The sequence below is a fragment of the Meles meles genome, chromosome 8 (assembly GCF_922984935.1).
Source record: "Meles meles chromosome 8, mMelMel3.1 paternal haplotype, whole genome shotgun sequence".
Taxonomy (NCBI): domain Eukaryota; kingdom Metazoa; phylum Chordata; class Mammalia; order Carnivora; family Mustelidae; genus Meles; species Meles meles.
In genome coordinates, this window is record NC_060073.1 from 19,435,568 (window position 1) to 19,463,435 (window position 27,868).

At 47.3% G+C, this 27,868-nt stretch overlaps 2 protein-coding genes across 3 annotated transcripts in view; both read left to right on the top strand.

Moving 5' to 3' along the window:
• The window catches only part of LRP4 (LDL receptor related protein 4), a 49,271-nt gene extending 28,301 nt beyond the window's left edge, over positions 1 to 20,970 (top strand). The window contains exons 21-38 of the mRNA XM_046015745.1: positions 318 to 507; positions 595 to 726; positions 1,431 to 1,571; positions 1,891 to 1,977; positions 2,084 to 2,255; positions 2,859 to 3,021; positions 3,147 to 3,372; positions 3,719 to 4,022; positions 5,820 to 6,038; positions 6,205 to 6,339; positions 7,234 to 7,342; positions 9,039 to 9,183; positions 9,448 to 9,561; positions 10,007 to 10,142; positions 13,250 to 13,317; positions 13,874 to 13,961; positions 15,532 to 15,673; positions 18,178 to 20,970. Coding sequence (XP_045871701.1) covers positions 318 to 507; positions 595 to 726; positions 1,431 to 1,571; positions 1,891 to 1,977; positions 2,084 to 2,255; positions 2,859 to 3,021; positions 3,147 to 3,372; positions 3,719 to 4,022; positions 5,820 to 6,038; positions 6,205 to 6,339; positions 7,234 to 7,342; positions 9,039 to 9,183; positions 9,448 to 9,561; positions 10,007 to 10,142; positions 13,250 to 13,317; positions 13,874 to 13,961; positions 15,532 to 15,673; positions 18,178 to 18,510 — 2,904 coding nt within the window. The 3' untranslated portion in view covers positions 18,511 to 20,970. The remainder of the gene's footprint in view (positions 1 to 317; positions 508 to 594; positions 727 to 1,430; positions 1,572 to 1,890; positions 1,978 to 2,083; positions 2,256 to 2,858; positions 3,022 to 3,146; positions 3,373 to 3,718; positions 4,023 to 5,819; positions 6,039 to 6,204; positions 6,340 to 7,233; positions 7,343 to 9,038; positions 9,184 to 9,447; positions 9,562 to 10,006; positions 10,143 to 13,249; positions 13,318 to 13,873; positions 13,962 to 15,531; positions 15,674 to 18,177) is intronic.
• A 6,752-nt stretch (positions 20,971 to 27,722) lies between these two features.
• Positions 27,723 to 27,868, top strand: part of CKAP5 (cytoskeleton associated protein 5) — a 108,192-nt gene continuing 108,046 nt past the window's right edge. For both annotated transcript variants that reach the window (XM_046014676.1, XM_046014679.1), the window contains exon 1: positions 27,723 to 27,799. The gene's annotated coding sequence lies outside the window, so the exon portion shown is untranslated. The remainder of the gene's footprint in view (positions 27,800 to 27,868) is intronic.

The window sequence follows — 27,868 nt, forward strand, 5'->3', positions numbered from 1 at the left end:
AGCACAAGCAGGGGGAGCGGCAGGCAGAGGGAGAAGCGGGCTCGCCGGTGAGCAAGGAGCCTGATGCGGGACTCTAGGTTCTTCTAGAACCTTAGGATCATAACCTGAGCCGAAGGCAGCCGCCTAATTGGCTGATCCACTCGGGGCCCCTCAGAGATTTGATAACCAGCTGTTGCTCAAGGTCGCCCAGCAGGTGGCAGTAGAGGAACTGCATCTTGACTGCACGTGTGGGTGTAGATCCATCTTGACCACCGCTCTGTGCTTTCGCACCTTGCTGGGGGAATGACACAGTGCTGCCCCCCACCCACCCCCCGCAGGTGCTGATTGGAAGCCAGCTCCCCCACCCCTTTGGGCTGACCCTGTACGGAGAGCGCATCTATTGGACTGACTGGCAGACCAAGAGTATACAGAGCGCGGACCGACTGACGGGGCTAGACCGGGAGACCCTGCAGGAGAATTTGGAGAACCTTATGGACATCCATGTCTTCCACCGCCGGCGGCCCCCAGGTGAGCAGCCCTCGGTCCACCGTGGCTTCTCCTTGGCCTTCCTTTGCTGTAGACCTCCCCTTTGACCCCCTTCTTCTCCCCCTACAGTGTCCACACCATGTGCTAGGGAGAATGGAGGCTGCAGCCATCTGTGTCTTAGGTCCCCAAATCTGAGTGGCTTCAGCTGTACTTGCCCCACAGGCATCAACCTGATGCCTGATGGCAGGACCTGCTCACCAGGTAAGTTGGAGCGTCACAGACCAGAATAGAGCCTCTCCAAGTGGGGCAGTGGCTCTCTTCCTTCTCTGTGGGTGGACTCAAGGGTGGGCTGAGAAACCATGGGTCCTGGTACTCTGAGAGGCATAGGGGAGGCCAAAAAGTTCTAGAGAAAAGTAGAAGTCCAGGAAGAGGCCCAAGGGACCAGGTAGACAGGATCATAGGCAGGATCATAACTTGTTCTTACGAGGTCTACATGCATATTAGAAAAAGATCTCTTTTCTCAGATGCCCTGCTTTCATTGTTGGAAAATTGTCATAATACACTGATCAGGTTAGAACAGGTCACTTCAGTTTTATCTGCCCAGAGTTGGTAAAATGAATCTTAAAACATATGATCTCTCCAATGTCATGGTACTTGCCTTGGAAGTACCACTTTGTGAGTGTACAGCATGGGTGACAGCCTCAGCTGGAGGGTCCCGGGAAAGGGCGTGGCTGCCCAGCAGTTAGAAGTTGATGTTTCTCCCTAGGGGGTGCTACATGACAGGCTGCATTTGAATCCTAACATCCTGGGGAGTTTGAATGAGAAAGGATCTGTGAATAGGCCCTCCATGGTCTGTAGGGAAAGCCCTCTTTCACTTAACATAAAGCTAGAAACTAGACTCCAGATCCTCTTACTGGCTGCACTAGGGTGACTGTCCTCTTTCCTTTTGTCCCCACCCGGGGAAGGAATGAACAGTTTCCTCATCTTCGCCCGGAGAATAGACATACGCATGGTCTCCTTGGACATCCCTTATTTTGCCGACGTGGTGGTACCTATCAACATTACCATGAAGAATACCATTGCCATTGGAGTAGATCCCCAGGAAGGTCCGTGTGGCCCTCTGTCCCCAAGCTACTGTAGCTGCTGTTCTTCCTCTCCCGTTGTTTCCTGCCAAGAGCCTGGAGCTTCCTGTTCCCTCTGGCATAGCCCTGCCCCCATCTCTGTAGCTTCCTCTTGGGTAAAGAGGGCATGGTTTGGGGCCTCGCTTCCATCCCTGCCAACAACTTTCCTGTTATGCTCTTTCTTTATTTCCCTGGATTGCCTCTGCTCAGGGGTAGAGGCTCTCTCTGGCATGCCCTGGCGTCCCTGTGGGTGTCCCTTTGGGAGAGGCGAGGGTCCAGGCTGAGCCAAGCCTTCCCTTTCCAGGAAAGGTGTACTGGTCAGACAGTACCCTGCACAGCATCAGCCGTGCCAATCTGGATGGCTCGCAGCATGAGGACATCATCACCACAGGTGGGCCTTGCTCCCAGCCCAGGGACCCCCTGTCTGGCTCCAGAGCTGGGGAAACAGCCCATCTGTTTTAAGGCAGGAGCCAGTGTGCGCTCTTGACTTCCTGCAGGGCTGCAGACCACAGATGGGCTCGCGGTGGATGCCATTGGCCGGAAAGTGTACTGGACAGACACGGGAACCAACCGGATCGAAGTGGGCAACCTGGACGGGTCCATGAGGAAAGTACTGGTGTGGCAGAACCTGGACAGCCCACGGGCCATCGTGCTGTACCATGAGATGGGGTGAGAGCTGGCTCTGTGGCTCCGGGCGGAGGGCTGGGCTGGGCCAGCTGGGGCTCCCGCAGGGGTGCAGGAGAAGAATCGAACACAAGCGTGCCTCAGAGGAACGCAGAGACGGACCTCACCCCTTCTGACTTCTTTTGGGGCGGGTAGGGTAATGTAGCAGTAAAGGGCACCAGCCTTGGGGTCAAAAATCCAGGATTCAACATTCTTTACCATGTATTAGCTGCGTCTGTCACTTTGGGTCCTGTTTTTAACCTCTGATCTTCAGTTTCCTCACCAGTAAGGGGAGGTGATAGTGAAAATGTATACCTCATGCTCTTGGGAGGACTAAGTGAGAGAATCCATGGAAAATTCTTTTTTTAAAAAAATTGTGGTTAAAAAAAAAAAATTTACCATCTCAATGGTTTTTTAAGTGTATGGCTTAGTAAAGTCTATTCACACGATGGTGACACATCTTCAGAACGTTCTCGGCCTGCACATCCGAAGCCCTAGACCCCCTGAGCGACAGCTCCACTTTTTGCATGAAATACTTTTCACAGCGTTTGGCCTGTGGTCAGCATGTAGGAGCTATAGACATAGCAGCGAATATTTTTCCTGGCCCAGGTTCATGTACTGGACAGACTGGGGGGAGAACGCCAAGCTGGAGCGATCTGGAATGGATGGCTCAGACCGGACCGTGCTCATCAGCAACAACCTAGGATGGCCCAACGGTCTGACTGTGGACAAGGCCAGCTCCCAACTGCTCTGGGCCGATGCCCACACTGAGGTGAGAGTCCTACTCCTGTTGCTTTTCCCAGAAGCCTGGGGAGATGGGAGGGGGGCTGTTCGGGATCTCTACTCAGGGCTCCTCACCTACACATAGCCAGCCCCCACTGTCTCCTTCCTCCACAGCGAATCGAGGCTGCCGACCTGAACGGTGGCAGCCGGCACACGCTGGTGTCCCCTGTCCAGCACCCCTATGGCCTCACCCTGCTTGACTCCTATATCTACTGGACCGACTGGCAGACCCGGAGCATCCACCGTGCTGACAAGGGGACTGGCAGCAACGTCATCCTGGTGAGGTCCAACCTGCCGGGCCTCATGGACATTCAAGCCGTGGACCGGGCACAACCACTGGGTGAGAGGACCCCTAGGACCAGAGCTGGTTTTCTGAGGGTAGCCCGGTGTCTGAGATAAGTCTGGAGCACAGAGATCTCCCTACAGTCTCAGAGACAAGGACCTCCCTAAGCCCTCTTCCTCAATCAGGCTGTGCTCCGTCTGGGTATGGCTGGGACTCTGACTGCTGTCACCTTCAGAAGACCTCCTGAAGGGATACACACCTGCTCCTCCTCCCTCATCCCTGCCAGACACCAGATTCTGTCACTTAGGACAGCAGAGAACCAGGCACAAGAGACCAGGGCCTTTGTAAGCTTCCTGCAGGAATCCAGGCTGGGTGTTATGGCTCATGCGTCTCGCCTTCCCAGGTTCTAACAAGTGTGGCTCTAGAAATGGCGGCTGCTCCCACCTCTGCTTGCCTCGACCCTCGGGCTTCTCCTGCGCCTGCCCCACTGGCATCCAGTTAAAGCGAGATGGGAAGACGTGCGATCCCTCCCCTGAGACCTACCTGCTCTTCTCCAGCCGAGGCTCCATCCGGCGTATCTCGCTGGATACCAGCGACCACACTGATGTGCACATCCCAGTTCCCGAGCTAAACAATGTCATCTCCCTGGACTATGACAGCGTGGACGGGAAGGTCTATTACACAGACGTGTTCCTGGATGTTATCAGGTATGAATGTCCCTGAAATCTCCAGAGGACACAGACCTGTGTCCCGTCCCTGGTGGGGTGAGGTCATGTCCATGTTGACCTCTAAGCAGACTGAGTGATTTGGTAGTTTTGGATAGTGAGTTCTGATCCTAACTTCTTGTTCGCTTGTCACTAACAACAGAGTTCAGGGGCACCGGGGTCACTCAGTCAGTTAAGCGTCTGCCTTCAGCTCAGGTCATGATCCCAGGGTCCTGGGATTGAGTCCCACATCGGGCTCACTGCTCAGCGGGGAGTCTGCTTCTCCCTCTGCCTGCTGTTTCCCCTGCTTGTGTGCTTGCTCTCTCTGTCAAATAAATAAGTAAAATCTTAAAAAAAAAAAAAAAAAAAAAGGAATAGAGTTCAGATTTGAGTGTCGTTGTTGTTGTTTATTTAACAGAAAGAGAGAGATCACAAGTAGGTAGAGAGGCAGGCAGGGAGAGAGGGAGGCAGGCTCCCTGAGCAGAGAGCCTGACATGGGGCTCAATCCCAGGACCCTGAGATCATGACCTGAGCCAAAGGCAGAGGCTCTAACCCACTGAGCCACCCAGGTACCCCAGATTTGGGGTTTTTTATTGTTGTTGTTATTTCTAGATTAATAGAAGCCCAGTATATAAAACAAACAGTCAGGCTGAGGACCTGGAGCCTTTACCCCACTGCCCGGCCCTGTGGGAGCTCCATGCATCCCCTAAGACTCATTGATGAGTAGCTAAGCGGTGTATCTATATTATAATACAGGAGCCCTGGCCAAATGCCAAGGCCTGGGGTTGTTCACAAGGTTGCATTTTGCTGTTTTAAAAATATTTTTGTTTTGTTTATTTTACTTTTTATTATTCTTTCCATTTTTTTTTTTTTGTCCCATCATAGCTGAGGAATGTGATGGCCTACCACTATTTTGAGGGGTTTATTACAGCAGAGATTCTCCTATAAAAGAATAAGAGCATTCCCATTGGTTCTCCCTGAGAGGCATATTAGAATCAGAAGCTAAGGTGGGCCGGGGGAGGGGGGTTGGTGGTGTTGCCTGGGTGGCTCAGTCAATTAAGCATCAGCTTTCCCCTCAGGTCATGATCCTTGGGTCCTGGGATTGAGCCCCACTTCAGGCTCGCTGCTCAGCGGGGAGCTTGCTTCTCCTTCTCCTGCTCCCTCTCTCACATAAATAAATAACATCTTAACAACAACAACAACAAAAAGAATCTCATGCTGGGCAGGTGGGAATATGTAGTTTAGAGAAGTTCCTGAAGTGTTTGTGACATACCCCCATCCTGTGCTTGGATTCCGTGGTAGAGGACTATTGTAAAAATACACAGGGCGATTTGGACCAATGTGCCTTTCTTATAATTACCACCTAGCAATCCTTATCTCTTCCCTAAGGTATATGGGGAATTACTGACTTGTCTTCTGCAAGACATGGGCCCAAACACCTCCTACTTAGAGCAGGAAACACTCTGTACTCCCAAGGATTTGTCCATTAATTCTGCTAATATTTTGACTACCTCCTCTGGCTAGGTGCTGAGGAATGTACTGATAGAGAGGTAGTCTCTGTCCCTGTGGAGTTTATAATAGGGATCTAATTATAGGAACATGGATTAAAGGGGTTTCAGTCTAGGGGTGAGAGGCTGGCTTAGTTGGAAGAGCATGTGACTCTTGATCTTGGGGTCATAAGTTTGAGCCCCATGTCGGGTGTAGAAATTACTTTAATAAATATGCTTAAAAGTCTGTGGGGGTATCTAGTCTACCTCTGGTCAGTCGGGTCAGTCATCCAGCCCTGGGCTATTCCCTCAGGAGAGCAGATCTGAATGGCAGCAACATGGAAACTGTGATCGGGCGTGGGCTGAAGACCACCGATGGGCTGGCAGTAGACTGGGTAGCCAGGAATCTGTACTGGACGGACACAGGCCGAAACACCATTGAAGCGTCAAGGCTAGATGGTTCCTGCCGCAAAGTGCTGATCAACAATAGCCTGGACGAGCCTCGGGCCATTGCCGTTTTCCCCCGGAAGGGGTAAGTTCATGGTCGGCAAAAGAGACCCCCAGGGAGGAAGGGCCTGATGAAGAGTCCCTTGGAAAATGCCTATGTACTAATGGTGTCAGTGTGTCCCCCCTAATTCTCCGAGCCTCTGGGTGCCATCTTCCCTTGCCTTGGTGATGATGGTGGTATTGTATCTCAGGTACCTCTTCTGGACTGACTGGGGCCACATTGCCAAGATTGAGCGGGCAAACTTGGATGGCTCTGAGCGGAAGGTCCTCATCAACACAGACCTGGGTTGGCCCAATGGCCTTACCCTGGACTATGACACCCGCAGGTGGGAACCCTGTCCCAGGAGCTTCCTGGAAATTGAGTGGGTAGAGGAAAGGATGATGGAGAGTCAGACAGTGAAAACAAAAAGATAGAAAGCTCCGTGGTAGGTAAGGAGGAAAAAAGCAGCGAGAAGGACGAGGGGACGTATTCTTAGAGCAAGGATTGCTGAAGCCGGCCCTCAGTCCTCAGATGGATTTTGTTTGTGTGGTTTACATGTTTTTATCTGAGTGTCTTAAGCAGAGCCTGTCCTCTGGTTGGACCACAGATCCATGACCCCTTACTCATTGGAGGCTGATTTTTTTGCATTTGTTACTCTTCTGATCCCTTCACTCATTAGAATTTGCAACTGCTCGTCTAGATCAGTTAGATCTAGACAGCTAGAGGGTGAGAGAAGAGGGTGAAAGGTGCTTTGAGGCAGCCATCTTCCCTTTCTGCCCACAGAAGAAGGGAAAGGAATCAAAGTCACCTGGAGAGTCAGGCTGGAGAAGAGGAATGCCTTCTCCCCTTAGCCTCAGTGAAATCCTTGTACAGCGAGATCTCTTCTTTTTTTTTTTTTTTTTTTTTTTTTTTTTTTTTTTTTTGTGAGATCTCTTCTTGAAGAGTGCTCCTAAGAATTTGGACTTTGATTCTTGGGATCAGATGAGCCTGGAAGGTGGCTCCTCTGAGGTCACGAGGCTCTCTACCCCACCCCAGACAGCTCCGGTCCCCCTACTTGAGTCACCAACCTCCCTTCTTCAGCTTTGGGACTTGCAGTAACCTGTCTCATCAAGGGCGCCTTTTGACGACTCACAGCCCCTGCTGGGTCAGCTCAGGAAGGGGACAGATAGCTCCTTGTGGGGAAGGACTGGGCTTCTTGGCAAGCATTTGGGGAAGATACCTTCTCTCTTGTCCTTCACAGGATCTACTGGGTAGATGCACATCTGGACCGGATCGAGAGCGCCGACCTCAATGGGAAGCTACGGCAGATCTTAGTCAGCCATGTCTCCCACCCCTTTGCTCTCACTCAGGTACTGGCTCAGGAGAGAGGTAACTAAACCTCCTTGATTGGGGGGGGGTATTCCTTTGGGATCCCAAGTTGGCGGCCTCAACCCTAGTTGCTACACGACAGGCAGGCTATGGAAGCTCATTTCAGGTGTGTTTCCTGCACACTGAAGCCTTGGCGCCACGTGTCTTCTGGTCCTGTCCCACCACTCCACGTTCTAGCGTTTGAGGGAGGGACTAAAAAAATGCAGATTCCTGGGCCCTGGGCGATAAAGACTCTGCTTTGTGAACATTGGGCTTAGGGAGGTGCATTCTAACAGGCTCCCTGGTTGATTCTAATGCCTTGTTTCTGTCAGCTGAGCCCAGGCAGCTGGCTTAGTGGCTGTAGGGTGGAGGGGCTACGAGCCCAAGTATTGAGGCAGCCAGCCAGTTGGTATGTGTTTATTGAGCCTCTAATCTGCCAGCTCAGTGGGTTCAAGCTCTGCCTGTTCATTGAACAAGTGCAACTTTGGACAAGATACTGAACTTCTCTAAGCTTCACTTATCTAAAAAATAAGTAAGTTTAATAATGGTGTCCTCCTGGGGTGCCTGGGTGGCTCAGTGGGTTAAAGCCTCTGCCTTCAGCTCAGGTCATGATCCTAGAGTCCTGGGATCGAGCCCCACATCGAGCTCTCTGCTCAGCAGGGAGCCTGCTTCCTCCTCTCTCTCTGCCTGCCTCTCTGCCTATTTGTGATCTCTGTCTGTCAAATAAATAAATAAAATCTTAAAATAATAATAATAATAATGGTGTCCTCCCAAAATACACGCAAAGCATTAGCACAATTATCTGGAACTCAGTCATGTTATTTTTAATCATTTTCATTATCACTGACTGTCATTTTTGAGTTCTAACCCTGTATGATAATTCAGGGGAAAAGGAGATCTACCAAGCTTGGGGGCGAAACAGGGATCCTCAGTCATTTAAAAATCTTTGTTCATTTTTGACCAATGTCCACTTATCTGTATTGTGCATCATATCCTACCAGCCAATAAGATTTGGGCCCTGTCTACTGATAGGTTCCCCCTATCCCGTCCTCCAAATGTAAAACTATAGGATGATATTGAATATAGATTTTCAATCTCTAAGTGTCCCCTGGGATTTCTGATACATACCCGGAAGCAGGAGGGGAATCACCTTCTCTGCATTCCCCACCCCTGGCCAGAATCTGAGGATCACTGCATTAGAAGACAGCTCCCCCCAGAAGTAACCAGAAGATTTGGGCCAGGGCTCTAAGTGAAAGGCCCAGAAGAGCCAGGACGTTAGAAGGACCCCTTGCACCCGAGTTCCCCCTATTTACTAGGTAGAGGAAGTCATTTATTCATTGAGCCACACAGTCAACTGACTGAGAATTATGTGTTAGTGCTAGAAATTGAGAGATAAATGAAATGCATTTTTGTCCTTGAGGGACTTAGTCTTACCTCATAGGCAGGTAAGCAGATGACCACAGAGTGTCAAGACTCACTTGTAGAAGGCACAGAGCAGCATGGAGGAGGGAATTCTGTATGGACTGGGGGAGACGTCCTGGACAGTGCCATATTGGGGGACACATGGAAGTTAGCGTGCTGGATAAGAGACAAAGAGGGCATCTCAGCAGAGGGCGTGCGCTTGCTGAAGCACACAGCTCTGCTGAGGACAGACTGTTGAATAATATCTACTCTTTATTGGGTTTTCCTGTTGAGTAGCAGGACAGATGGATCTATTGGACAGACTGGCAGACCAAGTCCATCCAGCGTGTGGACAAGTACTCAGGCCGGAACAAGGAGACGGTGTTGGCGAATGTGGAAGGGCTCATGGATATCATTGTGGTTTCTCCTCAGCGACAGACAGGTGGGGTCTGAGCCTGCTTCCTTGCCATCGATGGGGTGGTGGGTCTCCCCAAGGACTCTTAATGACCGAGACATTTAGACTCCCAGGAGAGTCTTTTGGCTCCCATTTCAAGCCCGGAGGCCTTTTTCAGCCCCGTGTGGTTGTACCCCTTCTGCCCTACTGCCCCTGGGAATGAAGTGCCCCGGAGTTCCTCCTTACTGAGAAGTGCCAAACCGGGAGACTTGATTCTATCCCAAACCAGACACTCTCCTGCTTTGCCTCTAGGGACGAATGCCTGTGGTGTGAACAATGGAGGCTGCACCCACCTGTGCTTTGCCAGGGCCTCGGACTTTGTATGTGCCTGTCCTGATGAGCCTGATGGCCGGCCCTGCTCCCTTGGTGAGTTGCACTGGACAGGCCCCTGGACCAGCAGAGCCATTGGAGTGGCAGGGGATCATCAGCATCAGCTCTGTCCTTCTGGGTGGGATCCCCCTCAGGAGGGTGTTATAGCAAAGTGACTGGGAGCAATGAGCTTGAGCTTTAGAATAGCACAGACCTGGCTTCTGGCATTTACTAGAATGGAATTCAGGTCTTTTGGTTCCCTGACTCCTGCTGTGGCCCGTGTATTACTGTCTTTCCTGACCTTTGTGGACCAGCTAGCCATCCAGAGCTATTAACATTGGAGCCCAAATCCATTTTATTTACAGTATGAAGAGGCTTTAATGAGGGTGCCTAGGATAAGGACAGCTAGAAGATTGCTTTGTCAAGTGTCCCAGGTGTTACTCTTGGATCATATGTAGAGATCTGGGGCTCCAGGGGCTCATGCAGTCCTTTTTCTCTCCAGTACCTGGTCTGGTGCCCCCAGCTCCCAGGGCTACCAGCCTAAGTGAAAGGAGCCCAGTGCTACCCAACACACTCCCTACCACCTTGCGTTCCTCCACCACTCGGACCCGCACATCTTTGGAGGAGGTGGAAGGAAGGTAAGTGTATTTGGTATGGGATTCAGGGCTCTTTCTTCCAAATCACCATCCCCCTCCAGCAGAAGACCATGGCGTTAGCTTAGTCATTCTGGCACATGGGCGGTAGAGCACATTGTTAGCTACCAGGCCCTGCTTTTGGCACTGGAAAGGATATTTTGACTTGTAGACTGTTGCAAGTGATTGTCTTTTTAGCTCTGAGGGCAAGAAGCTTTAAGTGCTTAGAGAGAAGGTCTCTAAGGGAGAGGGAAATCACTCAGGAGGAGATTCCTACATAGCGTTCCTCCTTCCTTTCTGTGATGTTTGTTCTTAGGTAACCCATTTAGTATATGGTCTTGTCCTGAAGTTTACTTAGAAACCACAAAGTCATAGTGGTCTCAGGGCTGTGGTTTTATGACTTGGGACATTCTCAGGACTGCAATTGGCTTGTAATGACCTCAAATACATGTGTGTATGTGTGTACACATACACACACATGCACACACACATCCCCTATTATTAAATAAACAAGCATAACCATGAACAGTTCTCAAATCAAGTATAAAATATTGTATTTAATTAAGTTGATGGTACTATTAATTTAAGATGCATCCCGATTGAGAGTTTCAACTGAGAAAATGACCAACATCAGTTGTGAGATGCCAGTGATTGTAAGACACATTCCTGTCCAGAGGTGTTAGACTATAGAACAATGCACATCTTAAAACTGACTTTTATGGCTGAATAATATTGCATTCTACATTAAGGCACCTGGGTGGCTCAGTTGGTTAAGCATCTGACTCTTGATTTTGGCTCAAGTCATAGTCTCAGTGTTGTGAAACTGAGTCCCACATTGGGCTCTGTGCTCAGCTCAGAGTCTGCTTGTCCCTCTCCCTCTGCTCCATCCCCCACTCACGCTTTCTCTTTCTTTCAAATAAATAAGCAAATAAAATCTTCAAACAAAAAAGAAAGACAGAAAGAAAGAAGGGAAAATTCCGTTATATATACACCACATCTTCTTTATTCATAGGTTGTTTCCATGTCTTGGCTATTGTAAATAACACTGTCATGAATGTGGGAGTCCAGGTGTCTTTCTGAGATAGTGATTTACTTTCCTATTGTTACTGTTTTGATGCCTATCTTGCCAGACATTTTTCTATTGAGACATTTTTTCCCATTGTAATATACTGTCTCTTTAGTATCAACTTTAGCTTAAAAAGATAATTAACGACTTCAATTCTGAAAAGCAGAAACATAATAATAATCCCAAATGAGAACTCTAGACTCATGTCTTTAAAATTATAAAATTTGCATGGTGCCTAGATGGCTCAGTAAGTAGAGCATGTGACTTTTGAGCTCAGGGTCATGAGTTCAAACGCCACAACGGCATAGAGTTTACTTAAAAAATAAAAAAGAAGCCTGGGTGGCTTAGTCAGCTAAGCATCTGCTTTCAGCTCAGGTCATGAACCAGGGGTCCTAGAATTGAGCCCTGGGTCAGGCTCCCTGCTCAGCGGAGAACCTGCTTCTCCCTCTCCCTCTTCCCCCCCTTGACCCCCAACTTGTGCCTGCTCACACACTTGTGCGCACTCTCTCTCTCCAATAAAATCTTTTAAAAAATTAAAAATCAATAGTGTAAAAAATAGAATTGGAAGTATTAAAAAATGAATGGAATGAAATCATAAAATTTACACAGGATCAAATTCGTTCTGTTTGCCCCATTTTCTCTTTTTGGAAGTTTATATAGAAAACCAAACATCAGGATATAAACATGTATCTTTTTCACTAACTTCTGAGTACTGGCAATCATGATTAATCTGATTTTCTTTAGGATAATTTAGAAAACTTTTGAACCCTACTCAGATAATTTTCTAACATTCAGAGTCTGTTTGAAGACTCCATGTATCTTGGTTTCAAATGCTCTTGCAAATAGCTTTTCTCTAGCCTTTTAGGAGATGCCTTTAATTGCCTGTTCATAATGTGCCACAAAGAAGTTACCTTCTTAGCATTTCAAGTTGGTTCTCTGAGCCCTCCCTCTGGATGTCTTGCATATTCCCTTGTGAAAGAATGGAGAGAAGAAAAACAATTTTTTTTCAAGGTCTATTTAGACCTTGTGCTACTCTGTATCCAATCAGAGGTTTGCTTGGCTGGTAGCTTCTTCCAGCTCATCCTGGTAACTTAATAAATCCTACCCCTGGTATCCTTAGTGTTCTGTCAGCAGATGTCCAGCTCACTTCCAAACTGCTTCTCCTTTTTAGAGGAATCTTTTTTAAAGAGTACATATTGAAAAACCCATTTAAACATGGGGCACCTGAGTGGCCCAGTCATTTGAGCAGCTCGGGTCATGATCTCAGGGTGGTGAGATCGATCCTGCCTGCACCCTGCATCAGGCTCCATGCTCAGCAGGGAATCCGCTTGGGATTCTCCCTCTCCCTCTACCCCTCCCCACTTGTTCTCTTTCTCTCTCTCAAATAAGTAAATAAATCTTTTTTTTTTTTTTAACTATTTAAGGGGTGCCTGGCTCAGTGGGTTAAAGCCTCTGCTTTCGGCTTAGGTCATGATCCCAGGGTCCTGGGATCGAGCCCCACATCGGGCTCTCTGCTCAATAGGGAGCCTGCTTCCTCCTCTCTCTTTCTCTTTGCCTGCCTCTCCGCCTACTTGTGATCTCTGTTTGTCAAATAAATAAATAAATAATCTTTAAAAAATAAAAAAACTATTTAAACACGACTCATACTGGTTTCTTTGTATTTCCTGGTCTGTGCTTCTGATGTCTCTCATTAGGTACAATCAAATATCTGAAAACCTGACTCAAAAGCCTATTTCCTGTCCTTCCCAGGACATTTTTTTTTTTTTTTTTTAATTTAAGAGAGAGAGAGTGGGGATGGGGTGGGTAGTGGCAGAGCAGAGGGAGAGAGGGAATCTAAAGGAGGCTCCACGCCCAGCACAGAACTCAATGTGGGGCTCAATTGCATGACCCTGAGATCATGACCTGAGCTGAAATCGAGAGTTGGATGCTTAACCGACTGAGCCTTCCAGGCGCCTCCCACCCCCAGGACTTACCCTCTTTCCTGGAGCAAGGCAGGACGTTTATCAAATACGAGTAGCCTTCACCTACAGTTTTCTCTGCCCCACAGATGCTCCGAAAAGGATGCCCAGCTGGGCCTCTGCGCGCATTCCAACGAGGCCATTCCTGCTGCTCCAGGTGAGCCCTGAGTGCCCAACTGTTCAAAGATGAAGAAGCTTGAAGGCATCAGAGCCTCCACTGATATCTTCCAGAACCTTCATGGGGACTCTCTGGGGTTGTCAAGCCTGTGTCTCAGAGTAAATCCATAGAAAAAATAACGTTAGCTAGCTACCACTTACAGAGTGCTTTGCACGTGCCGGCTGTTTGTTAAGCTTTGTATGTGTGTGTGCACCTACACACGTGTGCATGTATGTACATGAGTGTACACACTCAGCTTTCACTGCCGCCAGGCTAGGAACAGTTTATTACTTACATTTAACTGATGAGGAAACACAGGCTTCAAGTCAAGCATCGTGCCTTAAGTCTCATGGCTAGTAAGTAGTGGACCTGGGAACAGAGATGCTGGCAGGCTGATAGGTTTCTTCTCAGCTCCCCACCCCTGTGGCCTCTTCGCTGGCCATTCTCAGATGCTTTGCCATCCAGGCCCTACCAAAGGAGCCCGCCATCTTCCCGCCCCTCACACCAGCTGGCGGACTGTCCTTGGTCCTAGCTTAGCATGCCTCTGTTCTCCTAGGGGAAGGACTTCACGTCAGCTATGTCATCGGTGGGCTCCTCAGTATCCTGCTGATTTTGCTGGTGATTGCAGCTTTGATGCTGTACAGGTAACCTCAGCCTTATCGTGGGGGGCACGTGTCCATGGGTCCTCATTTGCACGGCAGTGATCTCGGGAAGCTCCACATCTTGCTGATCCGGCCTCTGACCAGCCTCATGTCGAGATGGGTCCCTGGTCAGAGCTGCAGAGAGGACCGGTAGAACCTGAATCCTGACTCTTCTTCACCATTCACGGCCTGAGCAGGTTCCTCATGTTACGACCCAGAGGCCCTCGGGACTTTCTTTATAGGCTAGGATGCTAAGGGCACAGAGGGTATGGGCCAAGGTGACACAGTAAGAGGCAAAGCTGGGACCGATGCAGGCATCTCTGCTTTGCCACTACTCTACCTCCTTTCAGACCCTGGAAATTGGAAAGGCCTTTTCCTCACATAACCACGGCTTCTACTGCAATATTATTTGAGCTATCATTGCTCAGTACGGATCATCCTGAGAAGGTGGAGTGTGTCATTTTCAGTTTAGAATCCTCTTTTTACAACCTCGTATGTATTTTCCCCAAATGCTTTAAACACCGCTTGCAGCAAAATTCCAGGATTTTGCTCTGCTGAGTGGCTCCTGCTAATAGTAACCACCACCACAACAACATGCTAATAATAATAGTCATACAGAGTGGATATGTATGAATGCCCTCAACAATGGTTGTAGTACAGGTATTATTATTCCTCACTTTACAGATGAGGATCAGAGGCTCATAAAGTTTAGATTATGTCCACCAAGATCCCAGCTAGTAAGTAACAGATGTGGATTGACACAGATCTGTCTTGACTCGGTATATCAGCTATCCACTGCTGGATAGCAAATTATTCCGAAACTTAGCAACTTAAAATGACAACCGTTTATTATCTCACCGTGTGTGGGGGTCAGAAATCTGAATTCAGTTTAGCTGCATGCCTCTGCCTCAAGGTTCTCTTACAGACTTCAGTCCAGGTAGCAGCCAGGGCTGTGGTCTTATCTTAAGGCTTGACTGGGGAGGGAGTCCCTTCCAAGCACACTCATGTAGCTGTTGGCAGGATTCAGTTCCTCACAGGCTGTTGGACTGAGGGTCTTGGTTCCTTGCTGGCTGTTGGCTGGAAGTCTCCCTCATCACTTCCCTGCCTTGTGGGACTTCCCAAAAACACCCGACAACGTGGCAGCTTGCTTCCCCAGAGCAAGCATAACCGAGAATGAGGGAGGAAAGGCAACCTAAGATGGAAGCTACAAGTTTCTTTGGAACCTAATCTAGCATCCATGACTTTTGTAAATTCTGTTCATCAGAATTGAGTTACCAGGGATGCCTGGCTGTCTCAGCCAGTGGAGTGTGTGACTTTTGATCTCGGGGTTGCAGGTTTGAGCCCCACGTTAGGTATAGAGATTACTTGAAAATAAAACATTGAAAATAAATTAGAAGTGAGTCACCAGATGCAGCCCACAGTCACGGGGCAGGGATTCAGAAGGGGTAAAGACCAGGAGGGGGGGATCACTGGGGCCATCTTAGAGGCTGCCTACCACTTTCGGGTTATAGCTTCCCCAGATGTCACTCCCATAAACATATGAACTAATTTCTCATCACCTTTCCTCCTAAAGACACAAAAAATCCAAGTTAACTGATCCCGGAATGGGGAACCTGACCTACAGCAACCCCTCCTACCGAACTTCCACTCAGGAAGTGAAAATTGAAGCAATCCCCAAGCCAGCCATGTACAACCAATTGTGCTATAAGAAAGAGGTAAAAATTACAATTTATATTCAAGGTGGGGTCTTGTTTTTGGAGAGGGGATAGATATGCTCCAGTTGCCTGAACGGATCAGTGAGGGATGCCGGGTGGTCCTACCTACCATTTTGGAAGTTATAGTGAACACAAGAACTGAATCTTACATGGGATTCTGGAGAGATCTAGACTCTCTAAGGGACCAGTTTGAGGGACCTTAATGAGAGCAAGGTTAGTAAGCAGATTCCAGAAGGTCTAGGTCTGAAAGCGTGTAAGTGTACACCTCCCTGCCAGGAAATATTTTCCCCGGCTCATAGGTTTTCTCTCCTGTAGTGGTCATTCCCGTGCAATGAGGCTGCACCCCTCTGAAACACCCCAGGTTCCTAGACAACACCCAAAAAACCTGAGAGCTCCTGGACTCTCCCTTTTCTAACCTCTGATCCAAGCTGTTGGTACCTAAGGCTGGGAATGGCTGGGTTTCTTGCTATTCTTCCTCTTATCGTGAGTCATAAGAGATTTCTGTAGAATTCTGAAGGTTTACATGCTTTTGCTCTCTTAGCTCCTTTGTTGTTTTGGTGAAAATGTATGTGCTGAATGTTTAGGCTTGAAAAATAGTCCCATTTCCACAAGGGACTGGTATCCCCCAATTTCAGATTTTCCTTGTCTAATATGACCCTTGCCTCTTCCAGAATCCTGTAACCTTTCATCAGAAGTTCTATCCCTTATGAAACCCTAATTGGTCTACTCGCCTGGCCTGTCTGGCACAGTCAGCACTTGCCCTCACCTCTCCAGGGCTCCCACGCATAATGAGTACATTTTACATAACAATCACATGCTTTCTGGATCCATGCATTTCCATATTAAAAAAGCGTCCACGGGGAAGCCAAAACACCACCTGCAGGGCTGGTGTGCAGTTTCAGGGATGGTAGAGCCCTCCTCGATTAGTTTGTTTGAGAGAAAGACTCCAGAGTCTTATGTTCCTAGAGTGTTTGATGCCCCCAGAGAAGAACCATCATAAGGGTCCTAGGTTAGACCTGAAAAGTGTGTGACCTCTTTCTTCTGTTGTGTGCTTTTCCTCAGCAGCTCTTTCATCCCTCTGACAGTCTTTCACCCTTTCTCTTCTGATTTCCTCCTGATTCCAGGTACCTGTTGCCATGTGTTTGGAGAGGAAAGAGTGTTCCCTTCCCCTTCCCCCAATTGCCAGTGCCATGTCCCCCACCTCTCCTAACCTACCCAGCTTGTCTCCGGGATGAAGACACTGCATGGCTCGGTGTAATCTGATGCTAATTTCAGCTTGGAGGCTGTGATGCGGTGTGCTTGTGTGCTGGCTGTCGGTCTCTGCTCTGTGGATGGAGCTACCTCTCCTAGAGGTCCATCCTCAAAGTCTCCTTTTTAATGTAGGGGCTCAATGAGGAGAGCGTGTCACTCTTGATCTCAGGGTTGTGAGTTCAAGCCCCACGCTGGATATAGAGATGACTCAAAAATAAAATCTTTAAAAAAGGGGGCGACTCAGTTAGACATCTGTGGAATTGAGTTGTTACTAAAATAGAGGAGCACTTGCAGAACTCTTGGCCGGAATGCCATCCCAGGACAGAAACTATGGCATGGCCTGTTTTCTCCTGCTACCAGTGGCATGTCGGTTGGTATCCCCCAGAAACCAGGAGTAAGCCTACCCTTTGAGAAATCCATCAAGGCAGAAGCCTGAGTAGAACTTAAGACTGTCCTTGGAACAATCCCTTGGAACAATCCCACAATCCCCTTGGAACATTGTTCCCAGGAACAATCCCAGCTCGGGAATGGCCCAAGGCTCGTAGGAGCAGAGCCAGAGTGGCTTCCCCAAAAGGGTGATAGGTTACAGGACCCCAAAGGATTGACACTCAGAACCCAAATAAGAAGATTTTCTGGATCCCTCCTGTCTGACCTCCCACAAGTTTTCTCCTTACCAAAATTAGAAAGAAGAGAATCGAGAATAGAAGAGCACAGAAGTAGTTTAAAATCCTGAATAAATGCACACTGAACTGCCTTTATCACTTGCTTTTGGCCATGTGTATCAGCATGATGTCCCACGAATAAGCCACAATAACGATATCACAACAACTAACAGGATTTCATGTGTCTTGGGCGTCAGGCACCTACTAACTGCATTCCATGTGTTTCCTCACTGACCCTTCACGGCGATTGGTTATGAGGTGTGGGTGTTATTCTGCCCACACTGCAGATGTGGAGACTGAGTTTAGAGATGCTAAGTAATTTGCCCAAGGTGACGTAGCCAGTGAGTGGATGATGCAGGACTGGAAGCCTGTGGTTCTTCCTCCTCCCTGTCTGAGAATGGTAATAATCATCCTAGCAGCTATTCTTTTAGGCTGACTCATCTCTTTGCTCTGACCAAGTCTCCCCGTTTGCTTGTGGGATCTTTGTACTCCTCCCACCTCCTCTCACCTCATCTACTTCCTTTTCCGGTTCACCAGGAGATCCTCTCTAGAGAGCTAACTGTGACCCTGTGTCCCCACTCTCCACCCTAGGGCGGGCCTGACCATAACTACACCAAGGAGAAGATCAAGATTGTAGAAGGAATCTGCCTTCTGTCTGGGGACGATGCCGAATGGGACGACCTCAAGCAACTGCGCAGCTCCCGGGGGGGCCTTCTGCGGGATCACGTGTGCATGAAGACAGACACAGTGTCTATCCAGGCCAGCTCTGGCTCCCTGGATGACACGGAGACGGAGCAGCTGTTGCAGGAAGAGCAATCGGAGTGTAGCAGCGTCCACACCGCGGCCACTCCGGAAAGACGGGGCTCTCTGCCAGACACAGGCTGGAAACATGAACGCAAGCTCTCCTCAGAGAGCCAGGTCTAAAGGCCCGTTGTCCCTCCTCTCCCTACCCGTTCCTTCTCTGTGGACTTCTGGTCCTTGTGCTCACTTACACAACAGGCCCCCTTCCTATGTGCTCATCCTTCTCCTCCACCTCCTACCCCGTGACTGCTCCCGAGCCCTCAACCGGGAGCTGTTTCCACCTGAGTCCGTAACTACCTGTGCGCAAGAAATGACGGCGCGTCCCGAAAATTTAGACCTGGATTTTACCACGAACCTCACCTCTTGCGCTCCATTCTGAGCGCCCCGAAACCAGGCTCGGTAATGATTCCTCATCAGTACAGAGCTCCACCCCCCCTTTCCCTGGTACCCTGCCCCACGAGAACTGATGACCCAACACTTCTCTCTCCCCCAGCAGAGCCAACCTGGCTGCTTCCCTGAGAGAACTTGCCCATCAGGGGCTGGGGCAGGGGTCAAGGGTAAAGAGAGAGATGAAGGAAAGAGGCTGAGAGAGGAAGGAGGAATAAGCCCCGCTGGTCCGGGTGTCTCGGAAGCCTCCAGCCTCAAGTGCATCGGTAATATGAGAAAGCTTTTAGGCGTGGTTGGGCTGCATCTCCTGTCCATTGCTGGCAATGGATGTTATTCTTGCCCTAAGAGCTACTGGTTTTTTTGTTTTTGTTTTTCATTTTTTGTTTTATCAGCTGCCAATATTGGTAAGACCTGGGTATGACTCAAGCTGTTCTTCCTCTGCTAGAGTGTCTGGAAGCTTCTACCTTCCGATGATACGGTCTTTATTGCATGGCAGCTGGCTAATATGAATTCCCCCGCTGGTACCACCACTGGCCAGTACCCTTATGTCTTTGACTCTAAGTAACCAGGTTGTGAGCAGGAGCTTAAGTAATGTGGGGCCCCGAGCGCTGAGTTTCTGCAAGGTCCAACCAGCGCTGCTTAGACCAAAAGTAGCATATCACCTGAACCTTAAAGTCCTGCCACTCTCTCCCCACTCATTCTCTGGGATTCTAAGCATAGAGATCCTGAAACACCTTCCATAGAAAGGCCAGGAGTTTTCATAAACAGTCAGGAAGAGAGATTGGGTTTTAGACTTGGGGCACACAGGGCCTCAAGGGAAATATCCATGAGGTTGAACCTCCTGTGTTCTCTCTCAAGTGCTCAGGGATCTAAGTTAGTGGACAGAGAACCTGTGGCTCTAGGGGTGGTGACGTTCCCATTCCAACTCTCTTCCCCGCCACGTGACGGACTTTCCAGGCTGTGATGCCATCACTTGGTTTGTGCTCGTTCACGCAAAGAGTGCATGTCTCCTGCTAGGATCAGCGGATTGGAGACATTTTGTTACCCCAGACCTTCTATAGACCCCTTCCCTCCCCCCCCCAATTTGCTTTTTCTGACTTAGCCTTGTGGTGGTAAGGAGAGGGTTACATCAAAACACAAAGTAGGGGGCAAAGAGTAGAAAGGGAGAACAACCAATGAAGCCCTCTCAGCCTAGGGCAGGTCCAGACCCTTCCACCCAGGAGCAGGAAGCAACAGGAGAGGATGATGGGCTGAGAAGAGCGGCGAGGGCTTCTTGAGGAAGCTTCCCAATTGGAAACATCTTCTGTGGTTATTGGTTTTGAGAAATCAGCTGCCGCACGTGAGTGAAAATGGAGAAGAGCAAGGCTTTTCTTGTCAGTTCTGAGGCTGCTAGAGACAGGTGCCAAGCCCTGAGCCCTACTGGTAGTAGCCAGCGCAGGTCTGGGCCCACACACGACAACCTGGCCAGGCCAGCAAGGCTTTGCCAGTACACACACACAGTGGGAAAGGCGAGGTGCCACTCACGGGAGGAAAGGGAGATATTTCACACTTGACAGGGCGGTAAAAAAAGGAGCACTTTGGGTCCTCAGATTCATAATTGAGGATGGGGAGAAAGTAGGAAAGTGGCATTTTCTTGATTGGAAAAGGGGAAGGATCTTATTGCACTTGGGCTGTTCAGAATGTAGAAAAGACATATTTGAAGAAATATCTATTTGAGCACTGATTCACTATGTAAAAAGCAAAACTTCTCTGTCCTAAACTAATGGAAGTAATTCTCCTGCACTCATGTGTAATGGTTTTAACGTTACTCACTGGAGAGATTGGACTTTCTGGAGTTATTTAACCACTATGTTCAGTATTTTAGGACTTTATGATAATTTAATATAAATTTAGCTTTTCTTAAACACCGTGCCTGGCTTGGAGTCATGACTAATCACTGCACCCGCTCTGTCTGGCAGACCCATGCTTCGAAAACCTTCCTGCGACATCACCTATAAGTCTCTCAGGGATGTGAGGGATGTGAGGACAGTGAGGAGCCATAAAAGGTGTGAGGTTCCTGGCTGGAGGTTCAACTCATCTTGAGAAGACGGGTCAAGACGAGAGTTCATTGGCTTTGGAAATCCTTACTTCCTCTAGAACAGTGATGGCAGATGACAATTGAGTGCCAACTCTGATTGATTGATAGTGGCTTCCCAAGGTCCTGTTGAGATTCAACAGGGAAGGTGTCATGATTTTTAGTGACATCTCCTTCAGGCACTGGAAAGAAGTGTCATGGCTTATATACCATGTATCTTCTATCTCTGTTCTAGGTCTATGAGGACCTCATTGTCCCAGAACTTGACTTTGCCTTGCCATGATAATCACTGGCAAGACTGTCTGATGTAGTAGGGAAAGGACTGGGTACAAGGAAGTTTCATCACGGGCCTGGATCTGCTACTAGCTTTTTTTGATCTTAGTCAAGTTTCATAATTACTCTGACAATGGATCAAATCAACATTGATTCCTTTTATTTATTTTTTAATTTTTTTCCTTCTATTTTTAAAAAGCTGCCTTCTCATAATTTATACACTGCATCTCAAGGCTAGGGCTGGGAGCTAGGGAATCCATTCTCTGGTTTTCTGGACATGACACCTCTTCAGTGACGACTGGGAATCATGGAAGTCTCGGTGCCAGACGTGGAATTGTATGCCAAGTCTCAATAGTTGATTTTCTAAACCACAAGCCTTTTATAGAATAGTGCTTCCTTTCATTCCTTTATCTCTTGCTGGGGGCCAAGCCCTGCCCAAGCCTGACCCACAGAGCTTAGACTTGAGCTTACAACCCTACTCTACACCCCCCAACAAAGAAAGACTGAAGCTTCTCGTATTTAAATAACAATTTTGAGGGTAATTTACAGTGCATAATTCTTCCAACGTTGGTGAGGGGTATGTGTGCTAGAACAGAAACAAGTGTTATAGCTCAAGGATAGCCATCCCCTTACACCACAATTTATTTATTTATTTTTTAAATTCACACCAGAGAGGAAAAAGGAGGACATTTAAAGCAATGAAATCCAGCCTAAAGCATAAGCCTATGTTCTTGTAGAAAGTACGCCTCCCAAAGGCTCAGGGTGACAGGCTAGACCATGAACAGTGACCACCAGAGCTAGGAACTCAGGTAGAAATTTTCAAATGAGAAGAAAAAATGAATGCATTGAGCACACACCATTTGCTCAAAAGATTGGGAAATGTTTCTGGAAGGACAAAGTTTGGTGAATGCATTTTGACACCTTGAGATTCCAAGGGCCAGTATAATCAGGGATTCGACACTGCCTGAGACTTAGAGATCTACCTAACCTGCGACCGTCCTGTCACCTTAGGGTTAGGAAATGGGAGAGGAAAAGGACGCTGGGCCCAAGGGCCCAGGTCTTCATAAGAAATCTGGAGGTGGGTGAGACAGATGAGACTTTAGCAACAGTGTCCAGGACTTAGCACCCTGTTTTCAGGTAATGAACATGCTCTGCCTTTTACTTTCCTGATCAGTAAAATGAAAAGGTTGAGGCAGGTGATTGCTAAGGTCATTGTTTCTATGTTCTTCCGAGAACTCTTGCGGATGAAACAAGAGTTGAGAATTCCTTGTCTGGTTCTCTGGCTATAAAACCTGATGAGTAGGGAGACAATTGGCCAAATTCTAACAAACTGGACATATTTTTGCAAGGTAATTATATTCAAAATATAGTCTCTGCCCCTCTTTGTATATTGCATGAATGAATGACGGAACCTATGATTAAAAGGTATAGAGAGGTCTCCAAGGCATGAACTGAAGCTTTCACCAAACCTAGTCCTACAGAAAACAAGATGCTGCAGAGGAACTTAGAAAAAGCTTCTAAAGAGCTGAGGATGCACAAGGTTCTAGTGTAAAGCACCGACCTTCAAGAACATAGAGTAAACTTCAGTTATTTCTACTTGTGGACATAATGCAAAATGTAGGTGAGCCCTTTCCAGGGCTAAGAAACAGTCTGAGAGTATGTCTTCTCTTCATACATGAAGGTGATTCAACTGATCTGCTTAACAGGATGTGTGCCTGGGGGTGTTTCAGGCAGCCTTTGTTTTGTAACATTCCCTCACTTAGTGCCCATTTATTTTCTCTCTAGATCATTCTCCCATTAAGCAGCTGGCAGAGGCTAAGCAGAGCTCAGCATAGGGAACAGAGTTTTATTTCCACTCAAGACTCCAACTCACAATTTTGGACTCCTTAACAGGATGTTAAAACAGATACAGACAGCCTAATTAAGGGTCTGAGTTTAAACCCAAGGCTGGAGTTCGCCCCAAGCTATGCAATCTGCCTATGTCATTTTACAAGACACAAAGAGCCAAGAACTCTCACTTATCTTGTCCTCCTTGGTGGTTTTCCCTCCAGTCCCTAAAAGCTTGTTGACAGCCTGCTAATGAGGTCCCTATCTCTCCCTTTGCCTCCTTCCTCTTTGGTGGGGCCCCCATGGTCAGAGTTCTTGGACAGCCTGCCTTTGGGGGGGTGTGGGAAAATGGGTTTGAAGAAAGGGCTGTTCATTATTTCATTCAATAACCTATTCAATGCAAACAGTGCAATCTGGGAGAGGCTTCAAGGCCAGTCAAGATACAAAAAGTCACAGCCACTTGAGACCCATGTTAATGTCACCACTGCTATCTCACAGGGAATAACACACAAGGTACATACATGCACTGAAAGCTGAAAGGGAGTGGATCACTGAAACTGCTCCTCTTAGGCTGCAAATACGAATCCAGGTACCCTGTTTCTCTCCCAGAATGCAGTTTGTGATTATGATGGGATGAGCACTGTCTCCACCCTAGCAGGCTTTTCAGAAATGCTCAGCACAGTTATTCAATAGCCCCAATGCTGGCATTTGTTTACTGCTTCCAGTTGCAGTAATACAGTGTTCACCTTGATCTCTAATGCCTACAAAGCTTTCACTTTCCTCTGAATACCTTCCTTATGAAGAACGACTGGGAGGCCCCTGGGCTAAAGTAAGCAGGCGTCACATAGATAGAAGATATTTGGTGATTACCCTGGACTGCGAAAGATGACTGGCCAAACATTTATTGAACACCTACTATGGAGCAAGGTATTATGTTAGATTTCCAAGACAAGACCCTATAGGATCTGCCGCTCCCTGCCCTACATTATCTTTCAGCCCTCATCTCCTTCTATCCTCCTACTGCCAACTACTCTGCTTCAGCTATATTGGTCCCTGTTTCTCTAACCTGAGAGGCATGGTCCCAACTTAGGGTCTTTGCAAATCTGTTCCCTCTAGTTGGCACTTCCTTCCTGTAGAGAAAGAAACTCATGGCTAATTCCTTTGCCTTCAAGTCTTTGCTTAAAGGTAACCTCCTTAGTGAAATCTACTCTGATCATGCTTTATAAAATTAATGTTTTTCTAACTCTACTTCCCTGTCCCTTTTACTGTTTTATTTTTTCCACTGCACATATTGTCTAATAACATACTATATAATTTATTAACGTGTTGAGCATCTATGCTTTTTCACTATAAAGTGAAAGGGGTTTGTGTATGTGTGTGTTTGTGTGTGTCTATTTCATGCACTGGTTATCCCAAGTACCTAGAACAGTCCCTGCACATATTAGGTGCTCAATAAATATTTGTTGAATGAATAAGCAACTACATGAACGGAATCAGACATCCAGTGCCCACCTTTTAGTAGGGCTACACATAAACCATATAAGACAAAAAGGGATTTGCCATCTCATTCTAAAGCTCTCCAGGATCCAAACTCCATACATCCTTTATTGAGCAAATTCCACGTTACCATCACGCTCTCTTTATAAATGTAATTTTCAATTTATTTCCCGTAATATCTAAATAAAGTAAACATGCCAATGACCAATGATTGAAGAAAACTATTCCTGTATGTTCCTAACCCGTTACTGTGACCTTTTTGCTCTGCTTGATTTCCCCTAACCTATGGATCTTTCCTCATGACCCATCTTTCGCTCTCCACTCCCCCACTCTGTGGTCTCATAGTCCCATCCACTGCTACAATTCCATCTTTTCTACACCTCTATCATTTGAGTCCTAATCTTTTCTCCAGGTGTCATCCTGAATTTCCTAGACCTGCTTAGAGGTCTCATTGGTACCTAAAAGCAAACAGGGGTAAAACTAAATTTCTTGTCTTCCTCTTGAGAATGTCTTCTCCAGACTTTCTACTTCCATTTGGGCAATCACTACCTCCCAATCCCTAAGCTCAAAGCCTGGCATTCTCTTTGACTCACCTCCCTAAATGGGCCCCACCCTCACCTTTGCAACAAGTTGGTTGCCAAATCCTTCATACTTTCTTGAATCTCTTCTCAGCATTTCCACTGTTATCACCTCATAGCAGACTCCTAACTGGGTTCCCAACTATAACCCATTTTAGATAATCATGCTGATCAGTTTTCCTAAAGTGCAATTCTGATTTTGTCACTCTCTGGCTCAGAAACCTTTCATAGCTCTCCATCACCTACCTACTTAAAGTACAAATTCCTTACCTTGGTATTCAAGACCCTCCTAGAATGTTCCTTTCTCTGGCAATCTTGTATCCCACTGCTTCCCATTATGTGCCTAAAATCTAAAATCAAACTCATATGTTCAATTCCCTACATATAATGTACTTTCTTGCTTCTGTTCCCTTGCTCCTACTTTTCTCACTACTAGACATTCTCCCTGCTACTATTAAAAAAAAAAAAATTAACATGTCAATGGCAAAGAATTCATTTCCTTCCCTACACACTCCCCTTGTTGAATAATTTCTTGAAATTCCAGGAATGTTCTAACCATTTTCAGGCATGCACACAAATACATATGCATTTATAACCATATACAATAAAATTATTCCATATATGCTTTTTTGCAACTTGCCTTTTTTTAGTAAAATAAAATTTGCGCACTTTTTCTACCCCAGCACATACAGATTAACCACGTTCTCTTTAATAGTTGCGTAGTGTTCTATTGAGTGAATATACTGTAATTATGTAACAAGTTACCTGTGAATGGACATGTGATTTCTTTTAAAGATTTTTTTATTTGACAGATAAAGATCACAAGTAGACAGAGAAGCGGGGGGGGGGGGGGGGGGGGGGGAGGGGGGAGGAGCGGGAAGGCGGGGAAGCAGGCTCCTTGCGGAGCAGGGAGCCCGATGCGCGCGGCTCAATCCCAGGACCCTGAGATCATGACCTGAGCGGAAGCCAGAAGCTTTAACCACTGAGCCACCCAGGTGCCCCAGGACATGTGATTTCTAAGGTTTGGGGTTTTTTTGTTTGTGAGTTTTTTTCCGTATCTTAAAAATTGCTGCAGTGAATATCTTTGGATAATTTTCTTTACATAATTGCATAGATCTGTAGGACAAATTCCTAACAGTGGCATTATTGGGCCAGAAATCATACACATTTTTAAAAAAGATTTTATTTTTAAGTAATCACTAAACCAATGTGGGACTCAAACTCACAGCTCAGAGATTAAGAGTTGTATGCTTTTCTAAGCCAACTAGGTGTCCCACACTTTACATTTTAATAACTGGTAAATCATCCTGAAAATGTGCACCAATTACAGTCTTACCAACAGTGAGTTTGAATGTCTGTTTCCCAAAAAATGTTGGCCAGCAGTTGTCAAACTTTTTCATCTTTGTTAATTTGATAGATTAAAAAATAATTGTTTGGGGCTACCTGGGTGGCTCAGTGGGTTAAAGCCTCTGCCTTCGGCTCACGTCAGGATCCCCGAGTCCTGGGATCAAGTCCCGCGTCGGGCTCTCTGCTCCGCGGGGAGCCTGCTTCCTCCTCTCTCTCTGCCTGCCTCTCTGCCTACTTGTGATCTCTGTCTGTCAAATAAATAAAATCTTAAAAAAAATTGTTTTATTACTTTTACCCATCCCCTCACCATCTTTTAGTCTGTTAGTAATTATATATGGTTGAAATCCCAGATTACAATTCCATCCCTTTCACAGATCTTCCCTTAGCAAATTTCTTCCTTTGCTAACCATCTACAGATTTTCTTTTACCTAGTTCTTATGCTACTTTGAAAATTAGAACATACAGATTAGACTGTATACTTTATTCCTCTGACCACTGTCGTTTGTACATTCCTTGAGAGTAAGGACATGATCTTATTCATAGAAACATAGAATTTAGAGCTAAACAAGGCTTTTCTTTTTTAAGATTTTATTTTTAAGTAATCTCTACACCCAAGGTGGGGCTGGAACATACAACTCTGAGATCAAGAGGTGTAAACTCTGTTGACTGAGTCAGTCAGGCGCCACACGTACCCCCTCCCGCCCCCTTTTTAAAAAGATTTTATTTTTAGAGCTAAACAAGACTTAGAAATCATATTAAGCAAGCCTGTCGTTTCTATAAATAACAGGAATATTAAGGCTTTTCCTCAACATTAAATTAGTTATTTTAAACCCTCACATTAAGCTTGTAAGAGAAACATTATTACCCTGTTTTGTGGAAACTAAGCTACAAATGATCTACTGAGAAGAGTGCACTTAGAGATGGTCCAAGACCAGAATCCAGCATCCTGGCTCCATTCACTGCTCCTTCCACGATATCCCAGCTGCCTCTCGTTTCCCTCACGCACTTAACTGCACAATCAATATTTGGTGAATGAAATGACTTTTAAAAAAATTTGCCCAGTGTTGACAGTAGCTTGAATAGCCAAAATTAAATAAAGGAAACATGCTGGTGGCCGAGGATGCACAGCTCTACACATCTTTCGCCCTTCTTTGGGGGAGAGGTGGCGGGGAGTGTCGTCGGCAGCTTTTGCTCCAGCGACCCTGTCCCCAACGGAGCAGGCAGCTCTGGGTCCCAAGGAAGCACGACTGGGCGCGGCCCCTTTAAAGCCGCAGGCGGCGCGTGCCCACAGTCCTTTCAAATGGACCAATAAGCGGACGATGGGCGGTCCGTCGAGAACCAATAAACAACGAGGACACTGCGGGGTGTGCGGCGGCCCAAGCGGTTTCAAACGGCTTAGAGCAGGCCCCTCGGTTCTGACCCGGCGGAGGTGAGTGGCCGGTGGGCCCGACCCATCCACCGAGGCCCTCGGGTCCAGGCGTCGCGCGCGCCGGTGGGC